Source organism: Lolium perenne, chromosome 3 (assembly GCF_019359855.2).
Source record: "Lolium perenne isolate Kyuss_39 chromosome 3, Kyuss_2.0, whole genome shotgun sequence".
NCBI lineage: Eukaryota > Viridiplantae > Streptophyta > Magnoliopsida > Poales > Poaceae > Lolium > Lolium perenne.
The window spans coordinates 10,608,376-10,629,570 of record NC_067246.2 but is presented as its reverse complement, the minus strand read 5'-3'; the positions used below and the strand labels follow the sequence as shown (position 1 = coordinate 10,629,570).

Genomic DNA, 21,195 nt, shown 5'->3' with positions numbered 1-21,195 from the left:
TATGCCGAGGCTGCCTCCGTTGAAAGTGAAATGAGGTGAAATGAAGTGAATGTACGGCCAAGCCCTGTGCAGTTCCCAGGCTGACGGTTTGTCTTCACTGGGAGGCCAAGCTCATGGGGAGAGGTGCCTATACTAGGATATGTAAGTGAAAGGTTATGGTTGATGATCTGCGTACTGAGTTACGATTATTCAGGGTTATCCCTGACGGATGTAATCAAATGTTGAGGCACAAGTGTGCAACCTCTGCAGAGTGTAAATCTATTCGAATAGCTGTGTCCACGGTTATGGACGGTTGGAAAGGCCATACTGTTCCGTCATCAGACCAATTTTCAAAAATGTGACATGTGAAGGGTGACTTGTGACTTGAACTTGAAAGGTAAATGGTGAACTTCACTTGAATCACAACTAAGTTGTGGGAATGACACTAATGTTCCCACTTGAGTTAGTTAGCAAATGAAGAGTCTTTCAATAAATGCTTATGAACTAAAATTGGCTTTATGCAAATAAACCTAGAGCTTAGCACCCCATTACTAAAATTGAGAGTACTTACACTTGTATTAGTTTGCGAGTACTTTAAAAGTACTCATGGCTTTGTCCCTGGCTATTCAAATGGCCAGACTATGAAGAGGAGCAGCAGTATGAAGATGACGGCCAGCAGGACGTCTACAACAACTAGGAACCTCTCTAACGTCAAGCGTTGGCCTGTGGATTAGATAGTCCACTACTACTTCGCTTCCGCTACTTGTAATGTTTGTTGATCATTAGATCAACTATTTGTGTAATATTGGATCATGTGATCTACTTTTGTAAGACAACTATGGATGGTGATGAATGATGACTTTATGATATCAACTGTTATGTCTCGCAACAACAATTTTCCTGGGATTGCGATGTATGGCATAATAGGCATCTGGACTTAAAAATCCGGGTGTTGACACTATCCCTCCTGCCACCACTACCGTGGTTGCCACTCCCATTGTGCACAACACTTCTCGTGGTTCTCCTTCGGAAACCGATACCACGGAAGTAGAGGGAGGTGGTAGTGGGACCCTTCCCAAGATAGATCCTAATGCTCCAGGAGTGTACTCAGAAGTTGCTCCTCCGCGCGTGTACTCTCCGGATCCACCCATTCCCCACCCTCGCATAAATCAACGAGGAGATCCTCTTAATCTTACACCTAATGTTTTTTATTTATGGCAAACCAAGATGAAGTATTATCTAAATTCTTCCTCTATTGAACTTTGGAGGATTGTTATGGAAGGATACATGGCTAACAATCCAAACAATTTGACTCATAGGGAAGTGGTTGATTGCCAACTCAATCCCACCGCCTTATACATGATGCAACAAGCCATCGGTGAGGATGATAGACCTTACATCGAGAATGCCACAACCACCAAGACGGCTTGGGACACTCTTTCCAAAGTGTTCCTTGGAAGCACAAGCATGAGGCACAAGTTCACCGAAGTTAGCAATCAAACCGAAGGATTCTACGTGGAAGATGGTGAAGATCATCGAGTCATGTACCGCCACCTCAAGACCCTTGCTATCTCCTTTCGGGACCTTGGTGCCACCTATATTGATGATAATTGGATCAAGAGGAAGTACATCAATGCTCTTCTCCCCTTTGAGCCGGTCGATCTAAGGATCCTCAAGAACAAGCACAAATTTGAGAAAATGACCTCCAATGATGTCATGCAATAGATGGATGCCTTCAAGGTTGAGTCAAAGATTGCAGATGATACTTGTGCCCGTGCCATTGGGATGAAGAGATGAGGAAATCTTGCTTTGAAAGCACATGTCATTGAAGAAGAAGAAGGTTCGGGAGAAACAAAGTATGCGGGTGATGTTCTACAAAGCACACCGTTGGGGAACCCCAAGTGGAAGGTATGATGAGCACAGTAGCAAGTTTTCCCTCAGTAAGAAATCAAGGTTTAATCGACCAGTAGGAGAAAGAAATCACTTCTAAAGCTGTTGCTAGCTGACTTTGGGAGGGCGCACTACCGGTGTCAGCAACAACGTGGAACCTGCACACAACACAACCAAAATACTTTTCCCCAACTTACGTACATTGAGGTTGTCAATCTCACCGGTTTTTCTAAAAACAAAGGATTAAACGTATAGTGTGGAAAGAGATGTTTGTTTGCAGTGAAATAAAGAGTTGTTGATGTGGGCATTGGCAATAAAAAGAACAGGTATTTGCAGTGTAAAAGAAAGGACCGGGGTCCACAGTTCACTAGAGGTGTCTCTACATAAAGATAAATAACATGTTGGGTGAACAAATTATAGCTGGGCAATTGACAAAATAAAGACCATACATGACAAGATGATTACTATGAGATTCATTTGGGCAATACAACATGATACGTAGACCGTAATCCAACTGTGTCTATGACTAATAATCCACCTTCCGGTTAGCATCCGCACCCCTTTCAGTATTAAGTTGCAAGCAACAAATTATTGCATTACGAAAAGTGTGTAAAGTAAACAATAGAATTATCATTATATAAAGCATTGTTGTTTTCTCTCTAGTAGCAACATCACATCTACAACCTTAGAAGTTATTGTCACTCTCCCAGATTACTAGAGGCATGAACCCACTATCGAGCATGAATACTCCCTCTTGGAGTCAGAAGCGCATACTTGGCCAGAGCATCTACTAGCAACGGAGAGCATGCAAGATCACAAATAACATATGACAAGTATATAATCAATCTCAACCATAGTATTCAATATTCATCGGATCCCAGCAAACACAACATGTAGCATTACATAAAGATGATCTTGATCATGATAGGCAGCTCACAAGATCTAAACATGAAGCATAAATTGGAGAAGACAGCCATCTAGCTACTGCTATGGACCCGTAGTCCAGAGATGAACTACTCACGCATCACTTCGGAGGCAGGCATGGCGATGTAGAGGCCTCCGGTGATGATCTCCCTCTCCGGTAGGGTGCCGACATGAGCTTCAGAACCCTCCCGATCTAGGGTAGTCAAGCTTCAGCGGCGCATACCCATCCATAACTTGATTCACCCCAGCAACATCATAGCCATGTGGAGTTGGTCCGCAGTGGTATCTTTGATCAGGTACTGGCGGTAAGACGTAGTTCTATTAGGTTGTCCACGAGATTTGCTTGGGTCGGGCACATGCTTTCGACGGTTTTCACTTGCTATCTTATGCTTCTTTGCTTGTGCCCAGTTATCTTAGCGTTGAACTTCTAATATTTGGCTTGTATTAAACTATGTTATGTGTGGTTTGTGATATTTGTGATACTATGTCATTAGAATGGTAAAGACTATGTCATTTCCTAAGTTCTGTAATCATCGTCTATATGGTATGATCTCTAAGCTCCTAGTCTTTACCTATCTTGTCTCTAGTTTGTACAAGTTATGTTCTCTTGTTTACCTTGTCTTTCTTGCATATTCTTGTTGTTCATTGCAAATCATATGATGTATACATGTAGGGGGATCTCACCTCTCTTTTACTAAATTATTTGATATGCCTATCATAATATCCTTGCAAATCTCTATGTTGTCATCAAACACCAAAAAGGGGGAGATTGAAAGGCCATTTCCCTCCTAATATGGTTTTGTGTGTTTGTTGTCAACATGAAGATCTCTAACCGTGTGCTTATGTACTCTAGAAGATATATGTGTTAAGCTTGTCACGGTGGCCGACCCCTAAAAAGTGAAACGAACACGATGGTGCATTGCAGCTTTGTGGTGAAGTGTCTCCAGGTGCTCAAGATGGTATTAGGGGTTGGCTGGGAATGATAGTGGAGAAAACCCACAGAAAAAGAAACAAGTGAGATTTTCCAGTCCGGAGACTCCGACCTTGTACACCGGAGACTCCAGACAAGTCTCCGGACCGCCAATTCGAAGAGCTGGCCAGTGTGCCTCACACACAGTATGGGGGTCCGGGATCTTGGTTGGGGACTTTACCAGAGTCTCCGGACCATGCACACCGGAGACTCCGGTCTCCCCAGGCCGGAGACTCCGGACAAGTATCCGGACTTCCCAAGTTGTGGAAGCTGGCCCGTATGCCTCACTCTCAGTATGCGGGTCCGGGAACTCAGCCGGAAACTCCATCGGAGACTCCGGGGTAAATGAAGAAACACCAGAGGCTCCAGTCTTTACACCGGAGACTCCGGTCTTTACACCGGAGACTCCTGTCCCAATTGTTTTGCAATGGTTACTTTTGGTGTTCGGGTATAAAAGGCACCCTTGTTCTACATGGAGAGGTTAAGGCTTGCACTCTCTCTCCTCCATTGTTCCAAAGCTTGAAACTCCAAGATCTCCCTCCCTAGCCACTCAAACTTGTTGATCTCTTGGGAATCAAGAGAGGAACCCTAGATCTACACTTCCGCCAAAGGTATTTGAGTATCCTACTTGTTAGTAGGAGATTCATGTTGTGAAACCCTAGGTTTGTGAGAAGTCGCTCTCGAAGCTTGCTTTGTGTTGTAAAAGCTCCGTGGTCGTTTGTTGGGAGCCTCCAATTGAGTTGTGGATGTGTGCCCCAACCTTTGTGTAAAGGTGACGGTTGCGACCTTAAGGAAACCGCTTAGTGGAGCGTGAGCTAGGAGTTTGTGGTGTTTCTCACCGGAGAATAGGGTGAGTCCTTTGTGGGTTGGTAGGCCTTCGTGGCACCACACCCCTCCAACGTAGACATACTTCCCTTTACAAGGAAGGAACTACGGGAATCATACCCTCGTGTCTCAGCGTGCTTTACCTCGGTTACTTCTATCCTTTACCGTACTTTACTACTTGTATCTTGTATTATGTATTGCTTGCTTGCATCTTGTCATATAGATAAATTCACATAGTTACACATCTAGAGAATTTACCTTTGTGTCAAGCCTAAATTGAAAAAAAAATTAAAAATTGATAAAACACTTATTCACCCCCTGTAGGTGCCATACGATCCTTTCAGTTATATGTGCAACGTAGATAAATATACTACTATTATAATGCCTAACATTTTGTAGCTTCTATTATAAAACGAACACTTGACTAAAAACCACCCTGACCATTCAGTGTGCCCTTTTTTGAACAAATTGAAAAAAAATTGGGGTCTCAAAAAGATCTGAAAATAAATATGGGCATACATAATAACTTTAAAGGTATGTCAGAAATCTAGGGAAAAGTATGTTGTATTTTGAGCTATACAAAAAAGATAAATTTGTGACAAAAATATGAATATTCTTTCCCTATATACAATCACATTTTTTCCTTGTAGGTCAATATACAATGTAACCTCTACCAGAACTTCACGCGAGTATTTAAGACATGGTTACATGTTCATCGAAATTTGGAACTAGCATTAGAAACGGAGGGTATATACTATTACAACTTCATATAATGTTAGGTAAAGGAATACAATTCAGTACCTACCCGCCGCATGATAATAAACTTATGATGATAATAGTGTTGTACTACAAGAAGGTGGTTATATGTGCAACGTAGATAAGTATACTACTATAATAATGCCTACCATTTTGTAGCTCCTATTATAAAACCAACACTTGACTAAAAACCACCATGACCACCAGTGTGCCCATTTTTTGAACAAATTGAAAAAAATAATTTGGGGTCTCAAAAAATCTGAAGATAAATATGGGCATACATATATATATTTAAAGGTCCGTCCGAGTTTTGGGAAAATGTATGTTGTATTTTGAGCCAAAAAAAGACAAATTTGTGACAAAAATATGAGTTTTGTTACCCTCTATACAATCACAATGTTTTTTTTTCCCTGTAGGTCAATATACAATGTAACCTCTACTAGAACTTCATGCGAGTATTCAGGACATGGTTACATGCTCACGATTTTTTTGTGATTTTTTGAAACTTCAAAATGCCAACTTAAATTTTTCGACCTAGCACCAGTTTGCCCTGGTGCTGCAAATCTATGCCCACACTTGACCACCTATTTATTCTTTATGTTGGATAATCATGCTACGAGAATATATCCATATCTATATCAACATCCACATTTGCTTCAAAATCCAACATCACAATTGTGCTACAACAAATTCAGATGCATTTTTCAACTTCCACACAATATCACCAACAAGTACAACTTTCTCATTAGGAAGGACTCATCTTAAAAATAAAAAGCCCAAACAAGGACCTATATCCAAATATAGAGTAACCGAATCCCTTTCTTCTCCTCCCAATTAACAAAAAACCAAGAAAAGAAATCGGAAAAGGAAACACGCTTGCTTCTCGCTGGTCTCCGTTTCCTTTTCCCCACCGCGTCTCCCTTCCCCTCCTCCTCCTCATCTTCCTCGTCAAACCCCAGCCCCAAGCAACCGCCGCCGCCGCCCACCTCCCCGAATTCGCCGCCGCCAGCCCCGCCCGCGCCGCCCCGGACGATCCCCCGCGCCGATCCGGCGGAACCCGCCGCAAAGGCGGCGCCTTTTTTGCCCCGATGTACAGCAACTTCAAGGAGCAGGCGATCGAGTACGTGAAGCAGGCGGTGCAGGAGGACAATGCCGGGAACTACGTCAAGGCCTTCCCGCTCTACATGAACGCGCTCGAGTACTTCAAGACCCACCTCAAGTACGAGAAGAACCCCAAGATCAAGGAGGCCATCACCGCCAAGTTCACCGAGTACCTGCGCCGCGCCGAGGAGATCCGGGCCGTCCTCGACGAGGGCGGCGCCGGGCCCGGCGCCCCTAACGGCGGGGGCGACGCGGCCGTCGTCGCCAGGCCCAAGACCAAGGGCAAGGACGGCGGCGGGGAAGGGGGGGAGGACTCGGAGCAGTCCAAGCTGAGGGCGGGCCTCAACTCCGCCATCATCACCGAGAAGCCCAACATCAAGTGGAACGACGTCGCCGGACTCGAGAGCGCCAAGCAGGCCCTGCAGGAGGCCGTCATATTGCCCGTCAAGTTCCCACAGTTCTTCACAGGTTTTTTTTTCTTGCCAAATATGAGGCAACTGTCTATGGATCTTGATCTTGGTTGAATCTATCTATCTGATAGGGTGAGAACGAATCATTTGGTTCTGGAGCGCAGGTCGAAAACATGCTGCACATACAGGTTTCTGTTTGTAGATGAGCATAGTTTTGAACCCACCATTAGCTCTTGTACTAGGTTGCCCATCCGATAGGGTCAGGATTAAATACTACTACGTGACTCTAGAGGGCAGGTCCAAACCATGCTGGTTTTTTTCGCATAGTTTTTAATGGACCATGTTCGCTTACACCAGGTTGTTGATTAGTACACAAACCAATTAGTTCTTCTCAGCTGAGCATATCACATTGGAAGGCGGCAATATTATCTTATCTGTTGCCTACATTTAGTGGTTGCGATTGTCATGGATCGTTTAGGCTCCGCTCTATGAATATGCGTCTTGGTTGAATCTATCTGATAGCTAGGGTCAGAATGGATTATTATGTGGCTATTGAGCAGGCTGAAAACATGCTACCCGTGCTGGTTTTTGTCGTAGATGATTGCATAGTTTGATGTCACCATGAGCACTTATACTAGGTTGTCGATGAGTGACCGTATAAGCTCTATGAATCTTGAGCTCGCTTGACTCTATCTGATACATAGGGTGAGATGAATAATGTGGTTCTGGAGCGCAGATCAAAAATATGCTACACATACTGGTTTTGGTCTGTAGGTGTGCATCTTTTTTCACACACCATGATCGCTTATACCAGATTGCGATGAGTGATTGTTCAAAACATGCTACACATACTTATTTTGTCTGTAAATGGGCATAGTTTTGAAGTCACCATGAGCACTTATACCAGATTATCAATGAGTGATGGTAACCTAATTGGTTGGTGCAATGTAGGGATGTTGACAAGTTACATTTAGGATATTTTTGACTCTTATCCCAGCAAAGAATCTCTCTGAACTTATAATTTACCCTGCTCTGTAACAGATAACAGTATATAGAGTAGAACTAAATTCCTTTTCATAATAACTGTTTTTTTTGAGGCTGAACTACTTTGTATGGGTCTTTGATTGTTTGATATGGATAGTTAGCTTCACTTCCTAACTATTTCTTTGCCTTGTGCACCAGCATCCTACTTTATGTGATTTGAAAATCAAGGACACTTTTCTAAGTACTAGCTTTTAACTAATTAGTTTTCCAAATCCCGAGCACTATCACAACTGGTGTCTGTTCTAGGATTTTGTGTACTAACTATCATGTACTGGAGAGTGCTATTCTGTAGGTAAGTGCTTGTACGTAACTAACAGAGGGTGTTTTTCTTTAGGCAAGCGGAGGCCATGGAGGGCTTTTCTTCTGTATGGTCCACCAGGAACAGGAAAATCTTATCTGGCTAAAGCTGTAGCAACCGAGGCTGACTCGACGTTCTTCAGGTAGCTATAATTGTATTTCATACGTGTTACCGTTTATTATTGCTGATTTCAATCCTTAGACTATCATTGGTCTGATGTTTTTTAATTATCTTCCCATGTGTTGATAATTGACTTTGTCGTAATTAATGCAAACCTCACAAAATGGAAACTGTTTTTATGTGCCAACAAGGACATGCAGCCCTGTAATTCATATTTTGTGGTATTGCTAAAGTTTCCAAAATGCCTCTTTGTAGTACTCTCTCCGATTCATATTACTTGATGTTAATATAGATGTATCTAGACACATTTTAGTTTTAGATACATCCATTTTAGCATCAAGTAATATGGATCGGAGGGAGTAGTTAATTAGTGTTTTAATATTTCATTACCATTATGAATTTCTCATGGTTTATTTGAGCGTGGTTGGTAAATTTGGCAAGAGTGCATGCATATTGCTAAGTGTACATGTCTGGATAATGAATTGAAAGTCATTAACTTGACACACTAGCGGTACATCAATTATCCTGTTATTGCATAGTAACATCATAATAAAAGATTAAAGGCAGATGCCCTCTTCATAAAAATAGCATTTCAATTATCCTGTATGCAGTTTTTGCTAAGGAAGTATTTTTCCCAAATGGGATAGTTCTCAAGTTCAAGGTGTTTCCTAAGATGGCAGCTTGAATCCTTGATCATAGTTACACCTGGTTTGTGTGTCCCTTGTGACTTGTCATGGTAGACCATAGAGTATGATACATTTAGAACTCTTGATGCCTACATGGAATTGTTTCAAAAAAATTGATGCAGTAGCCATGCTATTAGCATATTTTTGTTCAAAGATTTGTTATGCTTCCACTTGTTATGCATTGCAAAAGTAAAAGTCATCATAATATAGTCCTGTATTAGTTGATGTCTCAAATTATCTATGCATTGAAAATATACTTTTGCCATCACTTGTATAGTAAAACAACTCTTTTGAGTTATAACTTCTCAGACATTACCAGATGAGTTGTGCTAAGCCAGACACCCAAACCAATTTGAATATTTTCCGACTCCCAAATCCTTCCAAAGATTGGCACTCAAAGTTCCAAACGAGTGGCTTAAGTGCACAGCCGTTGCTAGGTTAAAACCAAGTAATAACTAATATATATCTAGCCACACCATAAAACATTTAGCGACATGTGGATTGGCTACTGTACCATGCAAATTTTTGTTGGCTTCTCATGCCACAGCACATTGTAGGATTTACAACATGTAAATATGTCTGAAAAAATCTGCATTTTCCTTTTCTGGACTTGGTATCTCCATGTATGGTGCAAATGTTCATTTCCTCTTAGTTTCCATTTCTCTTAACGGATGATAATGCAATATTCTTCATGTTATTTCATATTAATGCATTCAATTTACCTGCAGTATATCTTCATCAGACCTTGTTTCAAAATGGATGGGAGAGAGCGAGAAGCTAGTTGCTAATCTTTTTCAAATGGCGCGTGAAAACGCTCCTTCAATCATCTTCATTGATGAAATTGATTCTTTATGTGGTACACGTGGAGAAGGCAATGAAAGCGAAGCCTCTCGTAGAATCAAAACTGAACTTCTTGTACAGATGCAGGTGAGTTCTTGCAGCGTATAATGTTATGAACTGTTTCTGAGTATGCGTGTTCTGCTGCATGCGTTTTGCTGTAGAATCTGGTGACTAGAAATCCTTGGGTGTGTTATTCGTGGGTTCTACTTAGGATGAAAATGATTTGAGTAGTAAACATATTGAAGTTATAGCCAGACAACATTCTGTGTCCAGATTATGAAATATTACTGAAGCCTGGATTTTGTACTTTGCCATTACTGTGCTTGTTAAGTAAAAAAAACGAGAGGGAAAAAAAGAAAATTTTCTTTGGATTTTGGTCACATTGGCCCCACAGTTTTCTGGGCTCACAGTTTTGACTAATACTGAACCGGTTATAGCTAATAACAGTATATCTGGTGCTGAAATATTATAGATTCCCACCCAGTTTTCGCACACATTAGCCCCACAGATTTGTTAGCACTTAGTAGTTAGCACACAGTTTTGGCTAATACTGGACCTGCTGTAGCTAATACTCAATATCTGGTAACATAAACAATTAAACAGTAGTACAGATTTCTCACACTGTTTTGGCTCACATTAGCCCCAAATAGTCCTTCGCAGTTCACACACAGTTTTGGCTCACATTAGTCCCAAATATTCCTTCGCAGTTCGCACACAGTTTTGGCTAATACTGGACCTGCTATTTCATACAACTGGATATCTGGTACCAGACACAGTAGTATAGATTCCTTGCCTAAATAGTTTTGTCTAATACTTTTTCTTTGTTTTCCTGTAACTGTCCAGGGTGTTGGCCACAACGATGATAAAGTTCTTGTTCTTGCTGCTACGAATACACCATATGCTCTGGACCAGGTTTTTGGAAATTTGTCAATCACACTGTTGTCACTTATATAGTTTACAAGACTCTTGGACTTGCTCGAACAGTTTGGCACTTCACATATATTCCTTACTACAGGCTGTGCGGCGACGGTTTGACAAGCGTATCTACATTCCGCTACCTGACGCGAAGGCAAGGCAGCATATGTTCAAGGTATTTAAGAAATCATTTGGCCAGCATAACATAAAAGTTCTATCCAGAAAAGTTTTCTTGATCCTTTGTTTATGCTGGGAACTTGAAATCATTCAGGTCCATCTTGGGGATACGCCGCACAGCTTATCAGAAAGTGATTTTGAGGTCTTGGGTCGTCGGACAGAGGGGTTTTCCGGTTCCGATGTTGCAGTTTGCGTAAGTAGTTATTTCAAAGCCCTCACACCGTCACACATGTCTGTACATTGTGACATATGTGTGTCTGATCGTTGCTAGTATTTGTTAACAGGTTAAGGATGTGTTGTTTGAACCCGTGCGCAAGACGCAGGACGCCATGTTCTTCTTCAAGACGGACGGTGGCATGTGGATGCCCTGTGGACCGAAGCAGCCAGGTGCCGTGCAGACCACGATGCAGGATCTTGCGTCCCAAGGCCTCGCTGCACAGGTAAGATAGGCTAAGATAAGATGCCATTTCCTCCAAGTTAGTTGTTATGGAGGCCTCTGTTGAACCGCCAAGATGTATTGTGTGCTTGCAGATCCTCCCTCCCCCGATCTCAAAGACCGACTTCGAGAAGGTCCTTGCGAGGCAGAGACCGACGGTTGGGAAGAAGGACCTGGAGGTGCACGAGAAGTTCACCAAAGAGTTCGGTGAGGAGGGCTGATGTATACGCCGCCGCCGAGAATGCTCTCTCAAACCCGTGCACGGCTGCGCGCACAACGAACTGTATATTGTTTGATTCACACATCTGTATACTTTTGGTAGTAGCCCATATCGTGCTCAACTCACAGCGGCGGAGGCGGCCTTTATTATTATGCTGGGCTATCATCATCATTGTGCCTCTATTGTCCAACTCATTTCAGTTTTACACTTTGTCGTTGTTATGCTTGAATTTTTCTGCAGTTGTATTAAGGAAAATAATTGTTCTAAGGCTGATCATTGTGGTGCAGCTTGTATAGTTGTTTCTCTTTCGTTATTAATTTTTCTGTGTTTATTTCTGTAGTGTTGTTAGATCATAAATAAATTCAGCACCTAAGTGGTTTCAGTGTTAGGTAATGTTTGGTGTTCGCATGGCCACCTGCATTGAAACCTGAGTCACGGTACTTAGCTTGACATCTGAAGTCTACTCTGTTTTGTGAATTGGACACTACTCTCTGTAGGACAAGTTCTCTCCCCGCCGCGAACACTCTGGGCGAAAATAATTGTGTACATGTGGCACGTAAAGCCACATTCATCGTATTTATATTTTTTGTATGTTACCTATACATGTGGGTCGTTAACTGGAGCTTCCACTGGCTTCGTCAAGAAATAAATATAGAAGGTTTCTGGGAACCACATAAATATGCAGATTTATATGCTTCTAGGTTAATTTGAACACAAACAAATAGGGATGTGAATGGAGCGGAAACTTCATGTCGGTCCTGAGTACGGAAATTTCAGTATAGCTTGCTCTAGACCCACTCATATGCACTTTTGGCCAAACTCAGTATTATTCACAAAGAATATCTAATCCTACATATACTCACTTTGGAAGCTGAATGAGAGAGACCGGTCTATAGTTACAACTACTATAAATCCTCCTCGCCATCTCAGTTTCTTTCATGAAACAATCTTGTATTTTTTTAAAGACAGACAACAAAAATAACATAGATATCAAATCACACACTTATCCCGTAATAACATTGTGGACCGGTGATCAAAGCAGATACTACTCGACATTTATTTTTGTTTTGTAACAACTGTGTCCATGGCTTATGTTGTGCAACCAGCTTATTCAATCCAAAAGCCTTCAAGGCCGCAGGGGTTCTTTCTTTATTTATGGTGGCCGGAAGCCAATGGTTGGTTTACAAAATAAAGAAGGACATACATTGGAGAGACTAAATGCTCACTCAACCGATCTAAGGCACCTGGATGATGATTGATAGGCTCACCGTAGTAGGAACGATGATGCAGGGTATGTCATTATTTGGAGGTTCGATTAAATGATAGGTTTTGAAGGGAAAATATGCAGAGGCATTGGGTGGTTTTTGTAGCATCGTTCATGGCGAGCATGCAATGGCATAAATATATTTGTTTGTCCTGTCCAGACCCTTTTTGGGCGGTTAATTAATTATGTTGTTTGACAGAATATTACTTCCATGGAACAGTATGCCATTTGTTAGATCTTAATGCTAAACTTAGATTTGCGGAGATCATTTTACAACATTTACAAAGAATTGAGGCGGGGGGCACAAGTAGGGGAAAACCAAGATAATCGACTTGATGCCTGATGAATGATCGAAGCTAAGAGTAGGTCTACCAAACACACATGCCATATCCTGAAGCTAAGAGTTGCTAATTAAACAACAAATTATCTATTCTTATTTTAGCTCAGTTGTGAAGTATCGACAGTTGCACGCTTCACCATATAAATCTTAGTCGCAACGCACTTGTCAGTATTTCGGACCTGCAATTCCCAGGTCTACAGAGTAACTAAGCTCTGTTGCAATGATCTACTCTTGGGCCTGTACCTTATATGTGTCCTTGTTCACATATCAAATTATTTGTGTTTATTAACACATGACAGTGTACCTTATATGCGCACAACAATAAAATTGTACAAATGAGGTATTTTTCACGACTAGAAATTGGATTCAGTGACCCAGTCAGTCGTACTTCCACATCACCAGATGGTTTGCAAGGTTGCACAAACAAAGAAAAAACGGGTAAAACAAAAAAAAAAACAAATGGACTTCCCATAACCAAAGACCAATGCACCCAGTGAGAATACATGTTCTTTTTCTTGCCGAGTCATTAGATTTGTATGCTAAACTTATATTTGCGGAGATCAGTTTACAACATTTACAAAGAATTAAGTCAGAGACTGAAGTAGGGGAGAACCAAGATAATTGACTTGATGCCTGAACTGCCATCAGGCTCCTCCATCACGGAGTCCGCAGCCGGCCGTGCCCTGAACTGCTGACACCTGATAAACTCTTGGATGCGCAACTTAAGATCCGTGTCTGGTAACAACATGTCTTGTGTGAGATAGGACCTGTTGAATGGATCAGTACTGTCACTGAGCAAATGCCGGACAATAACTGGACGATCGATTGTAACCCGCGACGATGGTAGTACCACAGGATCTTCCATGAGAGTATACTGAATTGGATCAAGAAATTCATCTGGTATATCCCCAAGGATAGCTTCAGCATCCATGGCCTCAGAGGCTGCAGCTTTTGCCTTACCGGCGAGTTGCGTAAACTCCTGTATGTTTTGTGGATCTGCCCCGATCTTCCACAAAATATTAGCTGCAGTAGCAAACAACTGCTCATTGTATGATCGTCCATCTTTTGTGATTGCAGCAGGGAAGATAGCTTCCTTATCACCCCTTGCTATGTGGACATAGATGGTAACAATCTGTTTCAATAGCTGCTTCGGCTTGAACTCATACTTCTCGGGATCCTTTACGGTCAGTGATTTCCTCTGTGGACCAGCAAGTTGCAAGAGGAAGTAATTTAGCATGCTTGCCACCCTTTCCACCATTTCTGGAAGAAGTAAAGGCGCTGGAATTTGTTCTGACGTGAAGGCAAGCATCCCAACATCCTCATTTGCCAGCTTCATATCAAAACGAACAATATTCTCTGATTGATGAAATACACGCAAACGCTCCTCCCTTTCTTGAGCGGGTCTGCTATTCCACGCAATAGTGTTAGCCATTTCAGCCTCTATTTCCTTGAGTTCATGAATTTTGTTCAAACTCTCATCGAGAAGATAGATGCTATCGTTGATAAGGAAGTTCAGAAAGTTCAAGTATACACCCTTCTCCTCTTGTTTAGCTATTTGTCTCCAAGCATTTCGGTGACTGGGAACATCCCATAAATATTCCAGAAGCTCAGCAATATTGTGTCGGATATTAAATTTGTCAAAGAATTGTGTATGGGAGCCAGTAAATTCGATGTCCACATAAAGCTTCAGAAGGTTTGGTACTAGATAATCAAGACATAGTTGGTGCCCCTCAAATAACAAGGCTGTGGATGTCAAGCCGCTTCTCCGTGGCATCCAACAGTTCAAAACTTCAACCATCTTTGCTTTCAGATAAGGATTTTTAATGTGAGAAGAACTGGCCATGAACATGATGTTGAAATTGAGAAAGTCATCCAATGGGAATCCTTCCAAAGCTTTACTATCAACTCTGGAGGTTAGGACAAGTAAATCCATTGCATCGTCAAGAAAATGCTCCGGAATGCAAGAAAACTCCATAGGGCATTGTGATGGCAAAGGCATCTTAAATCCACCAACAAGATCTACTGACCACAATATCATTAGTCTGTAGAAAAACAGCGCACGCTGAAGAAACGCACCGTCCGTTAGTATCTGAGCTTCATAGCAGTACTTCTCTTGTGATAAAACCGCGACCGTCCTCTCCAAACGTTTTATATCTTGCTCAAGCTGTGGCGAACATCCTGATTGTTCTCTGAATGCTATGTTTGCTTCCAAATCATCTTCATATCTTGCGAGATCTTCAGAGAGGTGTTTGAAATCCGCTACAGCTTTCATCAACCCCATATTGAGTACCCTGGCCGTCATGAAGAAACATTCGCAAATGAATGAGAAATTCTCTTGAGCATGCGCATGGCTCCAGCTCCCTGTCCATGAAGACACTTGTTCCGAAGAGGCATTAATCGCGGTCAAATCTTTGAAATTGATCCTGTGGTTGCAGAAGAGGTACTTGACATCGATCTTGCCCTTCTTAGACTCCATTTGATCCAGAAAAGGCTCGCATAGATGGAGCATCACAGCGCTAAGATTGACAAACATACCGGAGCTAGCGCATTTTAGAGGGTCCACATGCATGCCAGATCTCCCCACATTTTTGTTGATCACCTCCGCAAGATACTCAAGGACCTTGCCTCGAGTATCCGGATTTTTAAGCAGCGCCAGAAGAACATCCGTGAGTCCATCCTGCAAGCAATTCGTGACACTCTTGATAGCAGCGAAAGATGACACCAAGTCACCTGGCCGGCGCGAGGAGAAACACTGTTGCCCAACATCAGGCTGGCTTGCGAACTCGCGGTCGGGGATGGCGCTCACGTGGAAGAAGGCTCCGAGCAAGCTGGAGAGCTCCATGGCCCTCCCTTCCCCGATGAGCATGATTTGATTCTTGGGAATCCACTTGGGATGGTGCACTAGAGCCTTGGCGCAGCTGGGGAATCCGACCAGCCGCCTGAGCACGCGGAGCGGCCGCTGGAAGTCGCCAAGCGCTGACACCTTGTCGACTGTCTGCCTGAGACGCTCGTAGAGCTCGCCCATCGCCTGCTTGATGGCCTCGTCCCCCAGGAGCTCGTCGAGAAAACCCGGCGGCGGCGGGGCGCCGGGGGCCGGGGTAGGGTCGAGCGGGTCGGCGGCCTCTGCGAGCAGAAAGACGAGCAGCTCCGCGGCTGGGTGGGGCGCGTTGGGGGGCGACGGGAAGGTGTGCGGGTTGCCGGCGACGATGCGCGCGTAGGAGAGGATGAGTGCGCGGGTGTGGGCGATGGACGCCTTGAGGCGCGCCTGGAGGCCGGCGTCGCGGATGGTGGTGATCTTGCGCGCCTCGTCGGCAGCGCGGCGGAATGCGGCGGCGAGGAAGGCGAACGGCGGAGGCGAGTTTGCGGGCGGGCCCGGGATGGAGAGTCGGCCGATGATGATGCGCTCGGCGTTGTCGCGCAGCGCGAGGAGGGGGCGCGACTCGGAGAGGAGCTGGGCGGCGGTGAGCTCGAGGTAGGCGACGGCGGGGTTGGGCGAGGATGGTGGCGTGAGGGTGACGAGGAGGATCTTCCGGAGGATTATGTCCTCGACCTCGTCGGGGGAGCGCTGCTGCCGCGACGGCGCCGGCGTGAACGGGGACGACGCCATTGGATGCGGCGGTGCTGGCCGGCCGGACGTCTATACGGACTGCTTCGATTTCTACTAGTACGTGCTGGAGCGAATCGCGTGTCGCGGCCGGTGGGTAGTCGATCGGGTTTGGAGTTAGATGTCTTGCTTAAATCGACTGAGGTTTAGCGATTTCCAAGCAAACTAAATCAATCAGACCCGGTTTCGGAATTCGGACTGCTCTCTTCACAAACCAAACCGGGTACGAGAAACAATCGGGACATACTCGAGACATAGTTGATCTCCTCTCCAGTTCGTCTCCAAATCAAACATGGCCGACCGTCCCGGCCAGCTTCATCTTGCATCCGTGGGCGAGCCGGACAGGCCAAAGTTTGCTTGAGAGCAATGCATGGACGAAAAGAACTTCAGCCTGGACGCCAACAATGCTTCAGCGGCGGTGCTTCTGTTCACGCAGGCGATCGCCGCGATCCACGATGGCCGACAACCGCGGCGCTATACGCAGAGCGTGCACGGGCGTTCATCGCATGTAGCCGCCGCCAATTACGCGAGCCGAGCTCGACCCCACCAGCATCCCCATGACCTAAAATTTCAAGTAAGATGGGATTTTCCATTAATCGCGCGTCCCACTCCCATCACATCCCTATAATCGCGTCAATCCATCCTCGCCCAACTCCCATCCCATCGAATTTTACTAACCATACGGGCAATGCGCAGGATTCCTTCTGGTCCCTCGTGAGCGAAAGCCGCAGTGTCGGCATGCATGCATGCAGCAGCAGCGGTAGCTAGCCGTGGTTTTCGATGTTCCCTATGCAACACATGCAACATGATGCATGGAAATGGATTTGGGTCTCACCAAACCTTCATGTGAGCTTTTCTAGGTCCCGTTTATTCCATTAATTCTCGGTGGGAAAGATTAGGGGATTTTATCATTTCTGCTACTATGACCAACCTTAGTCTCAGTTTTGCCATTTGACCGATTGAAATCTTCATCTTGCCACTAGTCCCTTACTAGTCCCTTAGAGTACTTCCCAGTTTTGCCATTTCGTCCACTCTCTGCCGTTAATATGAAATCACTTTTGCCATTTAAAGAGTGGAGGCAATCACTTTTGCCATTTAAAGAGTGGAGGCGCTCATAAACACATCTAATATGTCAAAGGGGAGGAGGCTGTCCCTGGTAGACGGTGGCCGCGGGGCAACTGTTTCCTCCCCCGCGCTCCCCTAGCTCCGCCTCCATGCTGCACGGGTGTGCTCTGCAGCCGGGACTCGGGCAGCTCCTTCCGGCCGCTAAGGCGCGGAGCTCGCCCTCCTTGTGCTCTGCTCCGATGGTACCCCTGACGAGGGAGCTTTTCGGCAATGCCCACCATGAGGGGCTTAGGGTTGACGGAATCCTACAGGCTAGCACGAGACATCAGATACCAAACAAACGGGGCGAGAGATTTACCTAAGTTCGGGGCCTTCGATGAGGTAAAACCCTTCCTGCTTGTTTGAACTTGATTTACCGAATATATCAGGTTACAATGGGGTAGCCGATAGGCTGCTATGGTCAACTCGCCGGGAGGCAAGGATTTTAGGGTTTGTGCTCTAAGTTGCGGTGGTTCTGTGTACTGTTCTTCTGATGTTCGGCGGGCCCTCTCCTGGCCTTTATATAGCAGACCCGGTCCCGAGAGTTCTGTCCGAACTTGACTAGGTTACATCGATATCTAATCTAATCTTTCCTTTATCGACGCCTTCTTGCCTTGTCCATCAAGAATTCGTCTCCTGGTAGGTCTCCTTCGTTGCAACCGACGTACGGGCCCACCTTGGTCTTGGGCAATCTTCATGGGCCCCTAGTTGGGCCAAGGGAGGTAGACTAATGTCGGGTACCCGAGGCCCACATTAGTCGCCCCCCGAGGGACTGCCCGAAGCGAAGCGTTGGGCAGTAACTATAGTTATCTTCATCCGAATATCTTGATCAGTCGAAGAGAACTGAGTCTTCTCGGTTACTATGAGCTCGAAATTGCTCGATATCGGGTGCGCGTCCAGCGCTCCCGATGGGAGTAACCCCCGAGTCTAGGCACGGTTGTTTGCAACCGTGCGTAGACTTAAGTTGTACAGTCGAAGATTTTGCTGTCGAAGCTTTCTGAACTTCGTTCATCATCTGATACTTTCATTATATCGGGTCTTCTAAGACTTCGGGTGAAATCAGGCAATCGATTGTACGTAAGGGATAAAAGTAACGAGTCCAGTCTTACTCGATAAATCTATGCTAGTTAACTGCCGATGGCAAAACATCGTTGCTCTACGCAAAATCAAGTCTCCGGGATCGATCCTGAATTTGTTGGAACCTTCGGATCCGTTCTTCTCTAAATACACTTGATTATCGATGGTCTTGCTGTTTTTATCGGGTGCGCGTCCAATGCTCCCGATAGGAGTAGCCCCCGAGTCTAGGGACGGATGTTTGCAACCGTGCGTAGACTCAGTCGAGTAGCCGAAAGTTGTGGATTTCTTCGGATGCTCCGCCAAAGGGAGTCGATAACTTTGATGACATCATCACTGATGTTGTAACCGCAGCAGCGAGTCTGATGGGAAGTGACCTAACGGGCCCATCCCATGTCTGAGTAGTCAGTTTTGGAAATGACGAAACATTGCGCTCTAACCGAGACGTCTCCTCGATTTCCGTGTGTAGTGGAGGTAATTGTCATTTGGCTTACTTATTATTTTGACACGTGTTGATCCAGATCTGTACCCATTTTTTACGGCACGAATCCACCGGCCCAAATCTTGAGTAACTTTTTTTCCTTTATAACGGGGACCTAGAGATTTTACTCAACTCTTCCCTGCCATCTTCTTCTTCTTCCTTCGTTCTTGCAACCTGCTGCTACTGCGCCCTTATTGCCGCCGCGCCCAAACCACCAAAGTCTCTAAGGAACCTTGCCAAGATGGTTAAGAAAAAAGGCACCGCCACCGCAGCTAGCGCTGCGGCAAGCGCTACCGGCTCAAATGCCACCACGGCCGTACCGAAGAGAGCCACTCCAGAAGACGCTGCCGCCATTGTCAGAGATGCTCGAGGATGAAGCCACCAGCTCATCATTATCGGCGTCAGCCATGATGAAGCCACCAGCTTAGGCTTCCTCTTCTTCCTCCTCTGCTCACCACCAGCTTAGGCTTCCTCTTCATCGTCCATATACTCACCACCAGCTCTGGCTTCCTCTTGTTCCTCCTCCTCATCATCATCAGCGTCATCCACAATGAATCCATGCTTCTCCTAGATCATTTTGTCCCCCATATGCTCACCACCAGCTCTGGCTTCCTATTCTTCCTCCTCATAATCATCGGCGTCATCCACGATAAATACATCCTCTCATAGATCATTTTGTCCCTCATATGCTCACCACCAGCTCTGGCTTCCTCTTCTTCCTCCTCCTCCTCATCATCATCAACGTCATCCACGAATAAATTAATGAAAAAAGATATAAATTAACGCATTTTAAATTGAAAATGGCAAAACGGTTAATAGTTTGAATAGTTACAATAATTATTTCAGCAAACATTAAATGCTTTTAGATTAATTATCCAAATTCAAACACTTTTCATGTTGAAAACTTTATCGTAATAGAAATTATGCACAATATATAAATTAATGCATTTTAAATTCAAAATGGCAAAATGGTTAGTAGTTTGAATAGTTAGAATAATTATTTATGAAAACATAAAATGGTTTTAGATTAATTATCTAAATTAAAACACTTTTCATGCTGAAAGTTTTGCACATTCAAAATTATACATAAGTTATTCAAATTCATATTCAAACACTTAACATAAGGAATTTAAATAATTAAATGTTCATAATGAATAAATTATACTTTTCTTACATAGAAATTTCTTTTCTGAATATTTTGATATGCCATATGTTATTTTCTGATTTGAAATATGGTAGGAAACGAAATAATTTGAAATGAAACATAGAATTAGACCTTTGGTCCCGTGCATGCCAGACCAAAGGGGGGCCTTTGGTCCCGGTTCGTGGCACGCACCGGGACCAAAGGGTCTTCGCCTTTAACTGCTCGTCTCCCTTCTCCGCGCAGATCAATCGCGCGGAGAAGGGGCTTACAGCGCCACTAGGCTGGCCAAATCCCTCGCGCGCCCTACCGCCGCGGACTGCCACTGCGCGCCGCCGCCGCCTGCTAGCCCCGCCACCTCTCTCCGCATGCACCGACCTCTCCTTCCACTGCACGCGCCCGACCCTCCCAAGCTGATCTCCGTCGACCGCGTTGCCGACCGTCGTGCCTCTGATCGCCGCTGACGCTGATGCCAACTGCCGCCCCCGCCGGTAAGCCGGCCTCCTCTCTATCCTCCGTCGCGCCGGTGGCCACATGCACGGGCCCTCCTCTCTCTTCTAGTTAGAAAATATTAGAAATAGTTATTTGTTATATGT

General features: G+C 44.6%; 2 protein-coding genes across 3 annotated transcripts; one reads left to right on the top strand and one right to left on the bottom strand.

Annotated features, from left to right (window-relative positions):
- The first annotated feature begins 6,230 nt into the window (after positions 1-6,230).
- Positions 6,231-11,908, top strand: LOC127325821 (protein SUPPRESSOR OF K(+) TRANSPORT GROWTH DEFECT 1). 2 transcript variants are annotated; one of them, XM_071827786.1, is made up of 8 exons: positions 6,231-6,913; positions 8,234-8,339; positions 9,732-9,930; positions 10,687-10,755; positions 10,859-10,933; positions 11,030-11,128; positions 11,220-11,380; positions 11,461-11,908. In XM_071827786.1, exons 1-8 carry the CDS (start codon positions 6,433-6,435, stop codon positions 11,885-11,887), a joined length of 1,617 nt encoding a protein of 538 aa, XP_071683887.1. In that variant the 5' UTR covers positions 6,231-6,432; the 3' UTR covers positions 11,888-11,908. The 2 variants fall into 2 exon arrangements, with proteins under 2 accessions (XP_071683887.1, XP_051208599.1); XM_051352639.2 differs by having other exon boundaries at positions 6,235-6,913; positions 11,220-11,375; positions 11,467-11,820.
- Positions 11,909-13,784: 1,876 nt separating this feature from the next.
- Positions 13,785-16,235, bottom strand: LOC127325781 (probable ubiquitin conjugation factor E4). The gene has a single exon (XM_051352603.1). The coding sequence runs from the start codon at positions 16,218-16,220 to the stop codon at positions 13,785-13,787; it is 2,436 nt and encodes an 811-aa protein (XP_051208563.1). The 5' UTR covers positions 16,221-16,235.
- Positions 16,236-21,195: the final 4,960 nt, after the last annotated feature.